Genomic DNA, 14399 nt, shown 5'->3' with positions numbered 1-14399 from the left:
ACTGACGGCACCTGGAGCTACCAACTACCTACTCCATGGAAGAAGAAGCAACATGTTGGCGCAGCAGAGGTGCCCCGAAGCTCGACAGTCGCGTCAGGCACAGTGCATGAGGCTAGGATGACGTTGCGGGGCTCCTCGAGTGCTGGTTGGCGGGGGGAGCCCGGGCAGAGCGACAGAGGCCGTAGGCTAAATTTACTGGGGCCCTGTCTCTGCTTTCGCGACGCCCTCTGCTGCCAATACAACACACCCTCCTCCCCCCCTTCCTCCTCCGTCGTGCAGCTCCCCTGGCCACGATGCCGCTCATCCAGGATTCCTACGACCATCTCCCATGTATGTGCAATCTGACATGGCCGGGAACAGCGCCATGTCCGATGCGCGCCGTGTCGCCGAGGCGCGCGTGACGATAGCCAGTTATTGCCTGCTAACTGCTTGCAGATGTTGATACGGAGCTCGATGCTGCCCGCCTCGCTGCTGCCCGAGCCCTTGTCGACGCCGATATCAGCTCCGCCGGCGTAGACACCTCAGACATGCACCCGGCCCTGGCACCAGCAGCCGCCCAGTACACACCTACCTTTTCCGACTTCATCGCACGCGAACATGCCCGCCTCGACGACGACCCCACGTCCAAGCTGTCCGGCGTCGACCTGAAGCGCTACGAGGACCTCGACGCCCCCGAAAACACAAGCCCGACCACCGACGACGACCGCCCAGAGCTGCTGCAGAGGTGGAACAAGGCGCTCAAGCAGGCCTACACGAGCGCAGAGTACGTCCAGGGCAGGCTGACACAGCTGGGCCTGCTCGAGAAGTTTGGCAAGAATGCCTGGCTCGTGGGCAACTCGCAGCTGGAGGACATTCTAAAGGCCATCGAGGCAGACCTGGCCCATGTGCGCAAGCAACACGAAGAGGCAGAAATGCTGAGACGTTCGCAGCAAGCCAACGCAAGCGGCGAGATCAAGACGCTCGAGGACACTTGGAAAAAGGGCGTCGGCAGAGTCTTGGAGACCGAGGTGGCGGCCGAGGGCTTGAAGTTGCAGATTCTTGAAAAGAGGAGGGCAGGCGCAGTTTGAACATTGACAAAACTACACACACACACACACACACCATCTTAATGAGGCGCACAACAGCATGATACCCAATAAATACACTACTTGCACCCAACCACCAGTCCATCCAGAGTGAATGCGCAACTCGTTCAACATTACTAATATTATATATAGCTAAAGTAGTGGGGGCACTCGTTTACGCAAAGGAAAAAGGGTTGGAGCAGAACACACGCCTTGTTCGCCGTCACTCATTTGCTCATCCTGGATATCTCTGCACATACAACCAAAGCACAACGTTCCTTCCATCCCTTGGGGGTATCAAACTCCAGTAATCCGTCATCGCTAGTTGAAACACATTCCTCCACTAGACTAGTAGACGATGCGCTCGTCAAAGACAGGTGCCTCTCGTGAGTGACCCGTCTCCACACCGTCCCAGTTGACCTTGCCCTTCTCATTAAACGTGGCCTGCTCATCAGTCATGATGAGTCCGGGAACAACCTTTTGCGTGTCTCGAATCTCGCGCTGGCTGATGCCCATGTCGTCTCGCACAATCCATATCACAGGCGTAGGGCTCGTGACCGATGGGTTGAAGAAGGCACGCTTCTGAATCTCAATTGGCAGTGGCTCCTGCGGCTGGTGGTAGAACTGGTCGAGCGAGGCTGAGAGATTGTGGATCGAATGCTTCTCGGGGTTGAACATTTTACGCAAGAACATGGGCATGCGAGTAGGCTTGGGCGCGAAGCTAGGCGTGGCATCCGTCGTCGTCACCTTCTCGCCATTCTGCGCGTGCATGCCGTCCTCGATGTGTCCCTTGATGCCACCGTGGGTTGGCGTGGGGTCAGTGTAGGCAAGGCGTGCTTCTTCATGCTTCAGGGCGAACTTCAGAGTGAACTGGAACACAATGGTGAAGAAGAGAAGGATACACATGATGACCAGAGGACCGACAGCCTGGATGTTGTCCGCCGTAGCGATGGCGAAGAGACCAATAAGGCAAATCTCAGAGAGATAGACACCCGTGAGAAGCTGGCGAAGTGCCTTCTGGTACGCCTCACCCTTGGTGTCCAGGTTGGTCTCGTACACGTAGAGGAAGTTGTATCTGAAAGCAATGTAGATGAGCGTGAAACCGACCGTAGCGAAACCGAGGATAAGAGGTGCGATGCCGGAGTAGGTGATACCAATGACAGCCAAGTTGACCCACTTGGGAAACTCGGATCCCCATGAAGGAGCAGAGAGCTTGGTAAGCTTCTCGAAAATCTTGCGAGGTGTCTTGCCAGGGAGGATGCGGCCGAGGAGCACTACTACAACAAAGCCGCCAATGTTGAGCAGAGTTCCAGCAGCCGACGAGAGACCCAACAGGATGAAGTAGCTAATGTAGAAGTTGGAGGCCTTGGGCAGGTTGGTAGCGAGAAGCTGGAGTACAATGCCCGGGTTGTCGAGCACCTGGTTGATGACGGACGTGATGGCGCTAGACAGCGTTGCTACCAGGAACACTTGCACAACCTGGAAGGCAAAGTACCAGCTCTGGCACTTGAGCTCAATCTGGCTGTACGTGACGTATCCGGCCAACTTGGCCATCAGACGACACACGATAGGCACAAGAGCCATGAGAACGGCAAGCATGACAGCGGGAAGGAGACCAGTGATGACACCCAGAATGACCTGGGGAATGTCCAGAATCCATTCAAGCCAGGTGAAACGATCGGCGAGGTAGTTGATGTTGGAGATCAGACCGACAAAGGCAACTGCATACGTTAGCGGAATCACATAGGATATCTTGTGGGTACTTACCAGGAACTGCGAAGAAGATGATCATGACGGAGATGAAGCCAGTGGCAAGTGCCCAACGAACGAGGTGCTCCATGGGCTTGATGCGCAGGTTACCCCAGACAACTTCCTGGGGCATGACACCAAGCTGGCGCGCCTTGAGCTTCTTGTCGGGCCTGGTCTTGCTGCTCTGCATCATCTGCCAAGCATCTTGCGCGTGCTTTTGGGTGTCGAACTCGAGGAAGACAGCTCCAACCAAGTCGCCCTGGCCATTCCAGTGCTTGTCCTGCTCCTGTTGAATCTTGGGCAGGAGCTCAGCCAGGTGCGATCGTCCGTACTCAATCGTGTCAACCTTCTTGCCAATCAAGAACTTGAGCTTGTGTGTTGGTCGCTTCTTGGGGTCGATCCACCTGGTGCCGTCCGATACGTCGCTCGCAACGAAGTGCTTCTTGCCCTTCTCGGCCTTCATCCGGTTTACGTTGGCGTCGCGCGACAACTGGATCTCGCCCTCCTCCAGCTTCAAGGCCGTCTTGTCGCGGTCTTCGACCAAGTCATCCAGTTCCTTGGTGTTTGACGCGACCCAAGCATGCCTGACGCCAGGGAACATTTCAAAGAGAGCCGACTGGGACATGGTTGTAGGAACATTGGTGAACAAAATGGTACGCGACGACAAGCGGCTGGCGCCCCATGGTGAACGGCGGTATGCTTGGCGGAGGTTGACAACGTAGAAGGACTCGCGGGCAATGATGGCCATGACCATTGAAAGGAAGATGAAGGAGATTCCAGCATGAGCATAGTAACGGTTAACGTTGGTGCCTGTGGGGTCGATGTTGCTCATGGAGAGCAAGTCGAGCTGCTCTTGGCCGGCGCCTCCAGTGGCATTGACGGGGAACAAGACAGGCCATGTGACGAGACATCCTAGGAAGCAAGTGATGATGAGAACCTTGAAGAAGCGCACAAACAGGTAGCCGTCAATGGACTGGTGGTCGAGAATGTACTCGTCCTTGAGGTTCTTGAAGTCCTTTATCCACCCAAAGAAGCCTGGGCTCGGCGTGGGTGTCTGTCGCTGCTGGCCCAAGTGGTTGAGGTAGGTCCTGGGCGCATAGACGCGGCGGAAGTACTTGCGGGCGATGAAGAAGGCCGACACAAAGGCGAAGGCGAGAAGAGCAGTCGGTACCAGGGTGGATACCAAACTGGACAGGGAATTAGATGATCCCTCTTTGGCACTGCCAATTTCACCGCCCTGTGTCGTGGTTAGCGCAGGCTCGTGTTTGGTAGTCGCGACAATTCCAAACGTACAGAAGACGACATGATGGGCAGCCAGGCAGTCGCGCGCCCGTGAGGTGAGAGTGTAGGAGTTGCAAAGGGAAAATGCTGCTTCGAAAGGTAATTAGGAGGCTCCCTGGAACGAGATACAAATAAACAGGACTGCGGGCGCTATACAAGGAGTCCACAAGCCTCTAGTGTGACGTATGGTCCAAGCACACTCCACAAATCGGCCCTATCGAGCGACTCGTCAGTGCGCTAGCAACCTCAGCTCTGCCCGCGCGCATCGAGCTTCTGGACCCTGAACACAGTCGTCGACCTGCATCGCCAGCCTCAATTGTCGTGGGCTCATCAGTGTGCGGTGGTGAATGCATCTCGGGCACGCCGTCGATTGAGGCTGTACGAATAGCGCTCCTGTCGGCCAGCATACGAAACGCCTTCCCATGTGAAGATGCGCGACAAGGACACAAGGAAATTACCGAGCTGGCGCAAAAGCAACCTCGTGATTCGCGAGGTGCGGCGCGAATCCAGATGGGAGAGGATTGCCAAGCTCCCAGCCAATTCCCAGCCTCGCTGGCGATCGCTCTGGAAGCGGTATGCATCCTACGTCAATGATCGAGTCTCCTTTGCCCCTTGTCCGATTGACAATAAAATAAGGCTCGACTAAGGGCGACACACGCGAACGTACACGGCACAGAGCACACTATGCGTTGTTGTGTGTTAGCAAATCATGACGATGCTATCACACCGCACTCTGGGCGCACCCTACCAACTTACGGCCACACGTAGGACATCATGCACGTAACATCTTCGTCCCGCAACCATGGTCGCAATTGATCGACTTGGTCGACACGCAGCCGCCGCCCCTCGCACACGGCGAGAAAGATGGCCAGCCTCCCACCCCTGTGTCCAACCCGACGATCCAGATTGCAGCCACATCCCGTTTCACTACGTCTGCCATCTAAATTGCGTATGCAGCCTATCCCTGACCGCTCACGCCAACGGCATGTGACGCGCAACATGAATTAGACAAAATTTGAATTCTATTGCTTTCAGCTAGCACGCACCCCCTTGTTCCCGCATGCGGGTAGACGTGGCGCAGCTCCAGACCCTTCTTCGCTGCACAGCCACACGTTCGCGCCATTTTGTCGGCGGGGTATCGTCAGCCAATTTGCTTACCTGGGCTCCAGAACAACGTGCTCATCACACTTCAGCTCGCTGTGTCTGTACACGTCTAGTGCAATCGCAGACGGCTTTTTCATTTCATTCTAACCAGTGGCAGCGTTGTGCAAATGAGCCTGGAGCACTTTTGCGCTGCGGTCCAGTCGATGCAAGGTCATCAGCATCCTGACGTGGCATCAGAAACGCGAATGCCCATTGTTGCCTCAAAAACCGTTGGACCTTCCTTTCTTCCTTCAGAGTTTGACAAAATAGGACCGAACGAGACGTTGAACTCTTCCAAGGCCGGTAGATAGGCCATACTGCATGCGATACAGAATGGCCGAACCCCCGGTCAACCTCGGCACTGCCGTCGTGAGACGGCACATGGTCGATGAAGCGCAGGCCAGGCTTATTAAGATGCTTGCGGAACCCGTTGATCGGGCATTACTGCTGAAGGCAAGGTTTGACGTAGTTCGAAGCTGTCTTCAACGTATGCTCTTGTGCGTCGATCACAGAGCTGCTTCCAGAGCCTAGGCCTAGTTGTTGCTCACTCTGCTTGACCCTTTCTTTTGCACTGACGTAGGTTATAAGTAAGTAATATACTTTTATAGTTGTATCTATATAAGAACTCTATTCTGCTCGTGCTAAATAGAATATTCCGCTCTTGTGCTCACCGAACTAGACCTGGGACTCGACAGAGGATCCCGAAGGCCGAATTAAGTATCTTTCCTCCAACGTAACCTTTAGAGGTCGCCCAGATGAGATAATTTAGTGCTAGGTCTGAGGGAGATCCGGTACCATAATCACCATTGAAGAGCGGCTCTGGAGCAGTGTGCTTGAGTGAAGCCTGATCGGTAGCGTGGCAGAGCATGATGTGTTTCACTGATAGAACCATGTAATGTGCATGCGCTTCCCCACACGTTGTCATGCTAGGACTCTCAGTCGTGCTGATTTCCCGCGATACTACGTGTTGCTGAGCTATTGACAGCCCATTTTGTATATCTTGGCAGAGGACAACCCAGACGGTTCCAACGCGCACCATATCAGCCTCGAACGGTTGCCAGGCGGGTAACTGTGTAATCCATACTTGTACGCCCCGCGGGCCATGTCCACCTGTGTTTTCGTGAACTTCGAAATCAAGCATCGAAAGCCGAATTATAGCTCGAGCAAGTACTCGTAAAGTTCTGAAATTGTAATCGTTTCGGAGGACATGCCTCCACTGGTAATGAAAATCCCGGAGTAGGCGATGTGCAAATGCACGCATTCTGTCGTCGACTTCTACACGCGGTTTCCAGCACGGCGTTGCTGGATCAAAAGTATACTCCAAAGGCGCAGGAATAGGTCCGCCAAGTAACTCCATATCAGCTAGACTCACGGCACGCTCTCGAAGAAGACCGAGTTGTATTTGACTGCGACGGCTCGCACTCGTGTAACGCAACACGTCATTTCGAGTGTCAAAGGTCCAGAGTGCGTGATACTGATACTGTCGGGAATCTCCGAACGGGTTGACCGTATCGTATCTCTCGTCATCGTTCCACTTGAATGGAAGACGTTTGTGTAAAGCGTCAAAGATTCCCTCTATAGATAGCAATTGGTGTCCGTACGGAATGCTGGGGGCGGGGCTAAATGCCCCACTTACCTTTTTCTAGATCTAGCAAGATCTCAGAAACCCGCCTTAGATGCTCTTCATCCCCTTCATTTGTTGTTCGGCTGCCGAAGAATATGTGGCTTAGTCTGTCATGAGCGCTGACTTCTTGTGACGCGGATAGAGGCGCCGAAATAAGATAGGCTAGAACAATCATTACAATGTTGGAGGGGCAATAAAGCAAGCGAAGAGGGTGGGGTTGTTAGCAAGCTAAGCGACTGCTGATACAGGGTCTCGCTTCAAGCGCTGCGCCTGAAGTCTTCAGGGGACTGGGCGTGCCGACAACATGTCCCGCCCCCACGACGAGTTCGACATAGTTGAACGTGTTCGTGGTACACTACACAGGTTGATACAATTGCGTATAGCACTTGGATATGGGTCACAATGCTGTCTGGACATAACTGCACTTCCTTGCTGGGCGCATATCGTCAAGTCGAAAAGGAATCAGCATCCATACTCTATTACGAAGATCGGTTTGTGGTGGACATCTAGTTCGATGCTATCGAGTTCTTCTTTCTCTGGCTAACGCCATAGGCTTCAATACTAAATCGCGCATATGCTACATTGCTATATAGCCTACAGTGACGTGGCTGACGAAGAGTAGCGGAATCGCCTAGGCCTTCTCCACCTGCACATGAGCCTCCTTGATACTATCGGTGCGGTTGTGGAGACCTTTGCCATCGATATCAATGTCCGCAACCTCTGCGTTCTCGCCGTCAAAGATACGGGCGATCTCTTCGAGAGTGGGGCCACTAGAGGAAAAGTTAGTCTCGAGTCAAACTGGCAGTGACAAAAAGCGACATACCGAGTCTCGACGTAGAAGTAGTAAACCCAGATCAATTCGAGAAGAACCCAGCCAGCATAGCAGGCAAACAGCTTCCAGTTCTCGCCGTACCAGCCGCCACCCTCGGAGATGGGGATTGGGTTCACGTAGTTGTTGATCGTGAGGGCGACTTGAACGGAAATGTTCATGATGAACACACCCTTGGCACGGAGCTTGTAGGGCAGAATTTCGACGGTGTAGGCAACCAGGAGACCAGACCAAGCCAGAGCGTAGGCGACACCGTGTAGCCAGACAAAGACAATATTGACATAGCCAATCGCAAGCGTGCCTTTCGCGGAAAATTGCTCACCAGTGATGGTAGCGCAAACCAAGAACAACAGCATACCACCGGTGCTATGATAAGTTAGTCAATTTGCTGACTGAAGCGGATGTGAACACTTACGCAGCGAGGAAAAGCGGGCGTCTACCAACACGGTCGACCAACAAAGCGCATGAGATGGACACAAACAAAGAGAGAACCTTGTTTCCAGCGTCCAAACCCAGTTTGTCGGTTTGGCGAGTGATACCGGCACCTTCGTAGATGATACCAGCGTAGTAGCTGACGAGAGCATTGCCAGACCACTGGGAAAATAGACCGAGTGAGATGATCATCAATAGTCGCTTGCGGTTGCCGGGGGTCCTGATAAAGTCCAAGTATGAGGAGTTCTTCTTGTGCAGGAATTCGATGCGGATAGTCTCCTTCATTTCAGCATACTCGAACATGACAGTAGCGTCGCTATCGTTGCCGTCGGCGTGGTAATGAGAAAGCATGCGGAGCGCCTCGTCGTTCCTGTCCTTGGACAGCAGCCAACGTGGGGATCTGCAAGTCAAAGTTAGCCAATCACGAAAGACATTCGGCAATACCAGGGAAGCTTACTCAGGGATCCACCAGATGAACATGAGCTGGAGGATAGAGAAGATGCCTTGGATGAGGGTGGGGATTCTCCAGGACCAGGTGTTGGGAATGTGCTGTGTGCCAAAAGCCAGCCAGCCACAGATCAGAGCACCAAGATTCCACAAGCAGTTGTAAACAGTGGTGATCCTAGCGCGATGCTGAGGATGCGCGATCTCAGTGATGAGCATAGGGCAGGAGAGTTGAGCCATAGAGTTGCCGAAACCCATGAAGAAGCGGCCGCCCTCGTATTGTGGGCGGCTCATGGACGCGGCCTGAACGGCGGCGGCAATGACCATGATGATGCAACCAATAGTGATTGGTGTTTTGCGGCCATATTTGTCGCTGAGCCAAGGTACCACGGGGAGGGAAGCAATGGAGCCAATCGAGTACATGGCGCTGAGACGACCCAAAGTGTCCTCCGAAGGGTTGTCCATGGTGACCTTCCAGGAGTCGAGGAGCTGAGAAGTGTTCATGAGAGATCTTTGCACAATCAGTCCCTGGACCTTTTCTGTTCTGTTTGCGAGTCCATAAACTTACCCATCGTAACCAGTGGTGGCCGAGCAGATGCAAAGAATCATGCAGTAAAAGTATAGCTTGCGCATGTTGGGCGACTTGCTCCATGACACTGGTGGAAGCTCAGGCGCAGCTTCCTGTGCCTCGACCACATTGGTCTGATTGGGGCGCTTGAAATGGGGACTCATTGCGGATAGGATTGACCGACTGTTCCAGCGGCCAACGAGGATTGCAAGGCGGAGGTGGAGTGAATACTGGGGAAGAACTGGAGCACACCTGGGCAGGGGAGCTCTTATATGCTAGTCGATGCATCCATGCGAGTCCATATATACGGGCCGCACAAGAGGAGACCACAAAGGTCGGGGTAGACATTACCAGTATTAGGCTAAATGTCTCACCAGGTCCGATCGAGGGCGACTTGTCTGATTGGGTGGTTGCGGTGTGCGGCTCAGCCACCAACGCTTCTAGAAGTATTGAGCCGGACCTTACCCCGGAATACCGCCCCGGTCGAGCGATGCCAAGCCAGGACGTAGGAGCTTACCCGACTCAAGAGGGCATGAGAGATGCATGATCACTCGATGCGGGCCGGAAAGCTGCTCCTGTGGAAGGATCAACTTGAACAATGGGCGAAGGTGTTCTGGACCACACTACAGAGGAGTTTGAAAGAGGCAAGCGTGGGCATAGCGACGACGAACGGAGTGGTGCTGGTTGATGAGTAACGCCCGGGGTCGGGGAAAGATTCTCTTGGCAACAGACTCGAGCCATGATTCGTTCTGGTGCGAACGTCGGCTTGTACTGTGGAGTGTATTGTACTTGCATTGAATGCAGCATAAGCCGTTGTGGTTAAGCGTGGACAAGATGGGCGATATGGCAGCTTGTCAGGTCGACGTCTACCTAGGTACGCTAGGCAGCCCGTACCGAGGCTGACGGCGTAGTACCGGGATGGCGGGATGGCTGCTCCGAACACCAACACAACGATCAATTTGAGGCTATACATTTGCGTACAGCAGCTGACAATGCGATAGTCATGGGTAGTGAGGCGTGTAGACCCTGATTGATGTATATGGCCGTCAATACTTGGCTGTCAGACTATCGTTTCTGCCGCGTCGTGAAGGCGAAACACGTCTTCCGCGACGCGCATTGGCGCGACGGGCTTTACCAACGCGGCAGCCAATAGGTGGAACTCACTTTTTCCACAGCTGTCTAGCATGTCAAACTCGTCCAAAGCTCCTGCCATGATCCGCTCTTCAACTTTGCAAGTGGAAAGCGAATCTGGGCGCTTGTTCTTCTTGCGCACGCACGCTTTTGAAAGATTACAATTTCTCTCTTTCTCGGTGGCATGTTTGTTCATCGCGAAGAAGACGGTAGTAAAAAGAAATGCTCCCAGAGGGAATCGGTGGCGAAGGAGTACAAGACGGTTTCCAACACCTGCGCAACAGTTTTGTGGTCACGAGAGCAAGGCCAGCAGAAGGAAGCGTACCTAAGAATAAACGAGGAAAAAGCAGGGCAATACCCACCGGTCGGGTGTGGGTGTGGTACGGCAGTTGGGGCCGAGGTCGATCGCCCAACACCAAATGCCCGCTCACGACTTTGTGAATGATCCATCCACGCTACACCGACAGATGACGATGCGGACGAGAGGACCCATCTTCTCTTGTCCAACTGACGCAAAACCCCATGATTCGCATATTTCCAGCAGTAGCTACACAAACGGGATACTGTGCGCGCACAGACCTTGGTATTAACACCTCTGAGTGTCGCCCTTCAACGGTACCACGTCGGCGTCCAACTATACTCTTGTTAAACTCTAACGCAGTCCACGCTCTTTCTTTTACGCGCATTCCTAATTTCTATATACTGTAGTATAACAACAACATCCGCGCGACCTATGTACCTAAGTATGTTTGGACGTCTCCCTGTATCCTCAGTTCCACAGTTACGCCTTTCCCCAAATCATTTTCATCAAGCTGCTATTGGCTGGCCAAATCCATCATTATAGCCATTAATAAACTAGCCCTAAAGGAGGGCCATGGTTCTGTCGAAATCACGGTATCCAAACATTTGGACATCAGCACTCTGAAACAGTCAATTTTTTTCTATATTTTTCTACCACTATTGCTGTCTATTGGCCAAATCCCAATCAGACTCCGTGGTGTACGAACGACGAAGCAAAGATGCTAAAAGTCTAGTGGATTTATAAGGATCCGGACTTCTTCGAGAGAAAAGTGTCGCAACAGCTCCTTACTTGCGACAAGAAAATAAGATAGGCGTCCCATCCAACGACGTGGATTATCTTTGCTTGAGCAAAAAGCTTGATACCCACAGTTAGAATGGCAGCTCCGGTCATAACCCATGCGACAGCTAGGACCTCTACCATCTTGTTTTCGGTGCGACCCACAGACTCTGCCATCCATGTAACGTCTTCTTTGTGTCGGAGAGGAAAGTGAAGGAGCTGTAAACCAAAGCACTTATACCTCGCTGAGTATCAGGAAGTGATTACAGTGTATTTTTGATATGAAGGCCGACCATTTGTAAAGACACACGACGAAGAGCTCAAAGCGAGCATGAATATTGAGATGGAATTGCTGGATAAGTGATAAACACGACACAATGAGGTAAACCCCATGTTTGGGTCAATCATTACCGAAGATCACGGTACTAACAACGGAATGGGACAAGGGTTGCAAACCTGCTCATCTGGTGTTGTGGGTCGTTCCTCCAATGCGGAGACCGGCCTTACCTTAACAAGTCAAAGAGTGGCAGAGGTTTCAATCTCCTTCGCTGAAGAATACAGGGTTTCTCCATAGGATTTTTGTTGGTCTTTAGGGGATCCTTTGGAGACATTTAATGCTGCGAGGATGTGGCACGGTTGCTTCGAGCGGATTTCTCAGTTCGCATCAGCGCTAATCTGCCGAACACTTGATCTCACGTCCACCTGGGTACAGTTCTCATCCTCACAATATTGTTCGACAAACTGAACAAATCTGTACGTCCACACTCCGTGGGATAGAGTTGCGTTATGTAACGGTGTCCAGAGTTGTTACGATGTACTGCGTATGGCTTCCAAGGTTATCTCGGATGTTCATACGTGAACGGAATCTTGGACCGAGCCTTCCAAGCTTGTCGCTGGGGCCGTCGCTCTACCAGTAGCTCACACTCCACAAAAATACCAAATAGGTTGCCTAACTCACCAGATTCGGTCGGAACTGTCAAGTTAACCTTGTAAAGAAGATGCGAGGGCAATAAGTGCAGCCCCTCCCGGGTTGAGCAAGATGTCTGTAAGCTCATCAATCTTGGAAGTGTCTATGTATTTCTTACTTGAAGTCGCGTTCGTGGAGGACAGCCAGCGTTAGATATAGAATGTCCTGCAACTGTATCTACGTTATGCCGATATACCGTTTCTGTCTCGTCAGCTCTGTCACTGAAGCGGAATCAGGGAAGACGTACACATATTGCGAGTCATTGACAGAGGCGCATAGCGCGACCGGAAGACAGCAGCCGTACTGATATGCGGCTTTTTACCAAAGGATCCGAACGTATGAAGCCGTCATAAAAAGGGTCTTGACACCTTGATTCTTGCACCAAGACCAGAAGAAGTTGATTACACTCCTCTACACCTGGGCAATATGTCAACACCGGTTCCAACTATTCTTGAGCGCATCACATCGGCCGGCAAGGCTTTCGACCGTAATGAAATCGGTTCACGCGAGAGCTTGATCGAACTTGCCAGAGACCTTATAGCAAGTCTCGAAATTCCAAGTGAATTCCTGCAAAGAAGCTTTTGGGCAGAGGTTCGTCGCCCAGTCCCGCATCGAGGCCATTATACTAATCACATCGCAGCCTGCATTATCTGCACATTGCAAGATTGCCGTTGAAGTCAAACTCTTTCAACATCTCAAGGTTGCAGGCGAGGCTGGCCTCAGCACCGATGATCTTGCCCAGAGAACGGGCGTTGAGCCGGCTTTACTACAACGGATCATGCGTCACCTCATCGCCATGAAGGTTGTTTCCTTCTTCAATGGCCGTTTCCTCGGATCAAATCTCAGCCATGGGCTCGCAGCAGAGAACTACCAAAAAAGTATCGACTTCTGCTATGATGTTGCACGGCCATCATTCAATCGCTTTCCTGACTTCTTCAAAAAGACGGACTACAAATTACCAACCTCGCCCACCAATGGGCCTTTCCAGGCGGCGCATGGAACGGAGCTGCCATTCTTTCCGTGGCTGGTAAATACACCTCCTCATCTTGATGAGTTCGACAACTTCATGTCAGCGTACCGGGCTGGTAAGGCGAACTGGTACGATCCAGGTTTCTATCCAGTCGCAGATCGCCCGATTGAGGGCTTCGATCCTGCAATCAACGATGTGCTGTTAGTAGATGTCGGTGGTGGCCGCGGACATGATGTCCAGCAATTCGTGGCGCAGTACAATGCGCAGCCGGGGAAGGTTGTGCTCCAAGATCGAGAACCCGTCATCGCTAGTATCCAGGATAAAGACAGACTACCGTTCGACAGTGAGGTCTACGACTTCTTTACTCCGCAACCAATCAAGGCTGCAAGAGCATACTCATTTCATTCTATCCTCCACGATTGGAGTGATGAAGAAGGTATCAAGATCCTTGAGAACCTGAAACCTGCACTCAAGCCTGGCTACTCCCGGGTACTGCTGAACAAGATTGTGCTGTCAGAAGAGAAGCCCACTATCGCAGCCACGTCGATGAATATGATGATGTTGGCACACCTTTCCGTGCGTGAGAGAACTGAATCGGATTGGAAAGGGATACTGCAGAATGCGGGGCTGAAATTCCTGGATATATACAGCTATCCGGGCGTTGCAGAGAGCGTTATAGAGGCAGAGCTTGAAGGATAGTTCTTGGAACTAGCAAAGTTTTCATAGAACTGTAGCACTCAAAAGACTACAAGACCGTGTACTTTGTACTCAAGTACCTCACAGCTTACTTACTTCTATATCCTTGAGGTCTTACTACGCTCTGTTTTATACCGCCTTCGTCTACTGTTTTACAGCCTTGCTCAAAGCTTTACCTCATCCAGCTTATACAACAGAGTTAAGAGAAAGTCAAAGAAACAAGATACTTGCAAGTGAAGGCATTTCCTTCCATGGAGATTCTAGGGAGGTATGGTAACCAAAGTAACATTAACGATTCATTAGGACGGACCTTCCGGCGGATGGTGACCTTCCTACAGCTGTCTTTAGTAAGCCAGTTGCGCTCTTTGAAGTGGTAAGAGACTCTATGCGCTTCGTTTTGGTGTGCGATGACTTGGAAGATTT

General features: G+C 52.1%; 4 protein-coding genes across 4 annotated transcripts; 2 read left to right on the top strand and 2 right to left on the bottom strand.

Moving 5' to 3' along the window:
- Nucleotides 1–293: 293 nt before the first annotated feature.
- ACET3X_008976 (uncharacterized protein) lies at nucleotides 294–1067 on the top strand (the record flags this gene model as incomplete). Its single annotated transcript, XM_069455119.1, has 2 exons — nucleotides 294–330; nucleotides 436–1067. 2 exons carry the CDS (start codon nucleotides 294–296, stop codon nucleotides 1065–1067), a joined length of 669 nt encoding a protein of 222 aa, XP_069303053.1.
- A 345-nt stretch (nucleotides 1068–1412) lies between these two features.
- On the bottom strand, nucleotides 1413–4210 carry ACET3X_008975 (uncharacterized protein; the record flags this gene model as incomplete). The annotated part of the gene is made up of 3 exons (XM_069455118.1): nucleotides 4107–4210; nucleotides 2832–4050; nucleotides 1413–2785 (listed from the first exon to the last, which is right to left on the bottom strand). Exons 1-3 carry the CDS (start codon nucleotides 4116–4118, stop codon nucleotides 1413–1415), a joined length of 2604 nt encoding a protein of 867 aa, XP_069303052.1. The 5' UTR covers nucleotides 4119–4210.
- A 3149-nt stretch (nucleotides 4211–7359) lies between these two features.
- Nucleotides 7360–9402, bottom strand: ACET3X_008974 (uncharacterized protein). Its single transcript, XM_069455117.1, has 5 exons — nucleotides 9135–9402; nucleotides 8580–9077; nucleotides 8106–8522; nucleotides 7685–8056; nucleotides 7360–7631 (listed from the first exon to the last, which is right to left on the bottom strand). The coding sequence occupies exons 1-5, from the start codon at nucleotides 9296–9298 to the stop codon at nucleotides 7493–7495; spliced, it is 1590 nt and encodes a 529-aa protein (XP_069303051.1). The 5' UTR covers nucleotides 9299–9402; the 3' UTR covers nucleotides 7360–7492.
- Nucleotides 9403–12736: 3334 nt separating this feature from the next.
- Nucleotides 12737–13979, top strand: ACET3X_008973 (uncharacterized protein; the record flags this gene model as incomplete). The annotated part of the gene is made up of 2 exons (XM_069455116.1): nucleotides 12737–12901; nucleotides 12951–13979. The coding sequence occupies 2 exons, from the start codon at nucleotides 12737–12739 to the stop codon at nucleotides 13977–13979; spliced, it is 1194 nt and encodes a 397-aa protein (XP_069303050.1).
- Nucleotides 13980–14399: the final 420 nt, after the last annotated feature.

This window comes from Alternaria dauci, chromosome 9, assembly GCF_042100115.1.
Source record: "Alternaria dauci strain A2016 chromosome 9, whole genome shotgun sequence".
Taxonomy (NCBI): domain Eukaryota; kingdom Fungi; phylum Ascomycota; class Dothideomycetes; order Pleosporales; family Pleosporaceae; genus Alternaria; species Alternaria dauci.
This window is presented reverse-complemented; position numbering and strand designations above follow the sequence as displayed.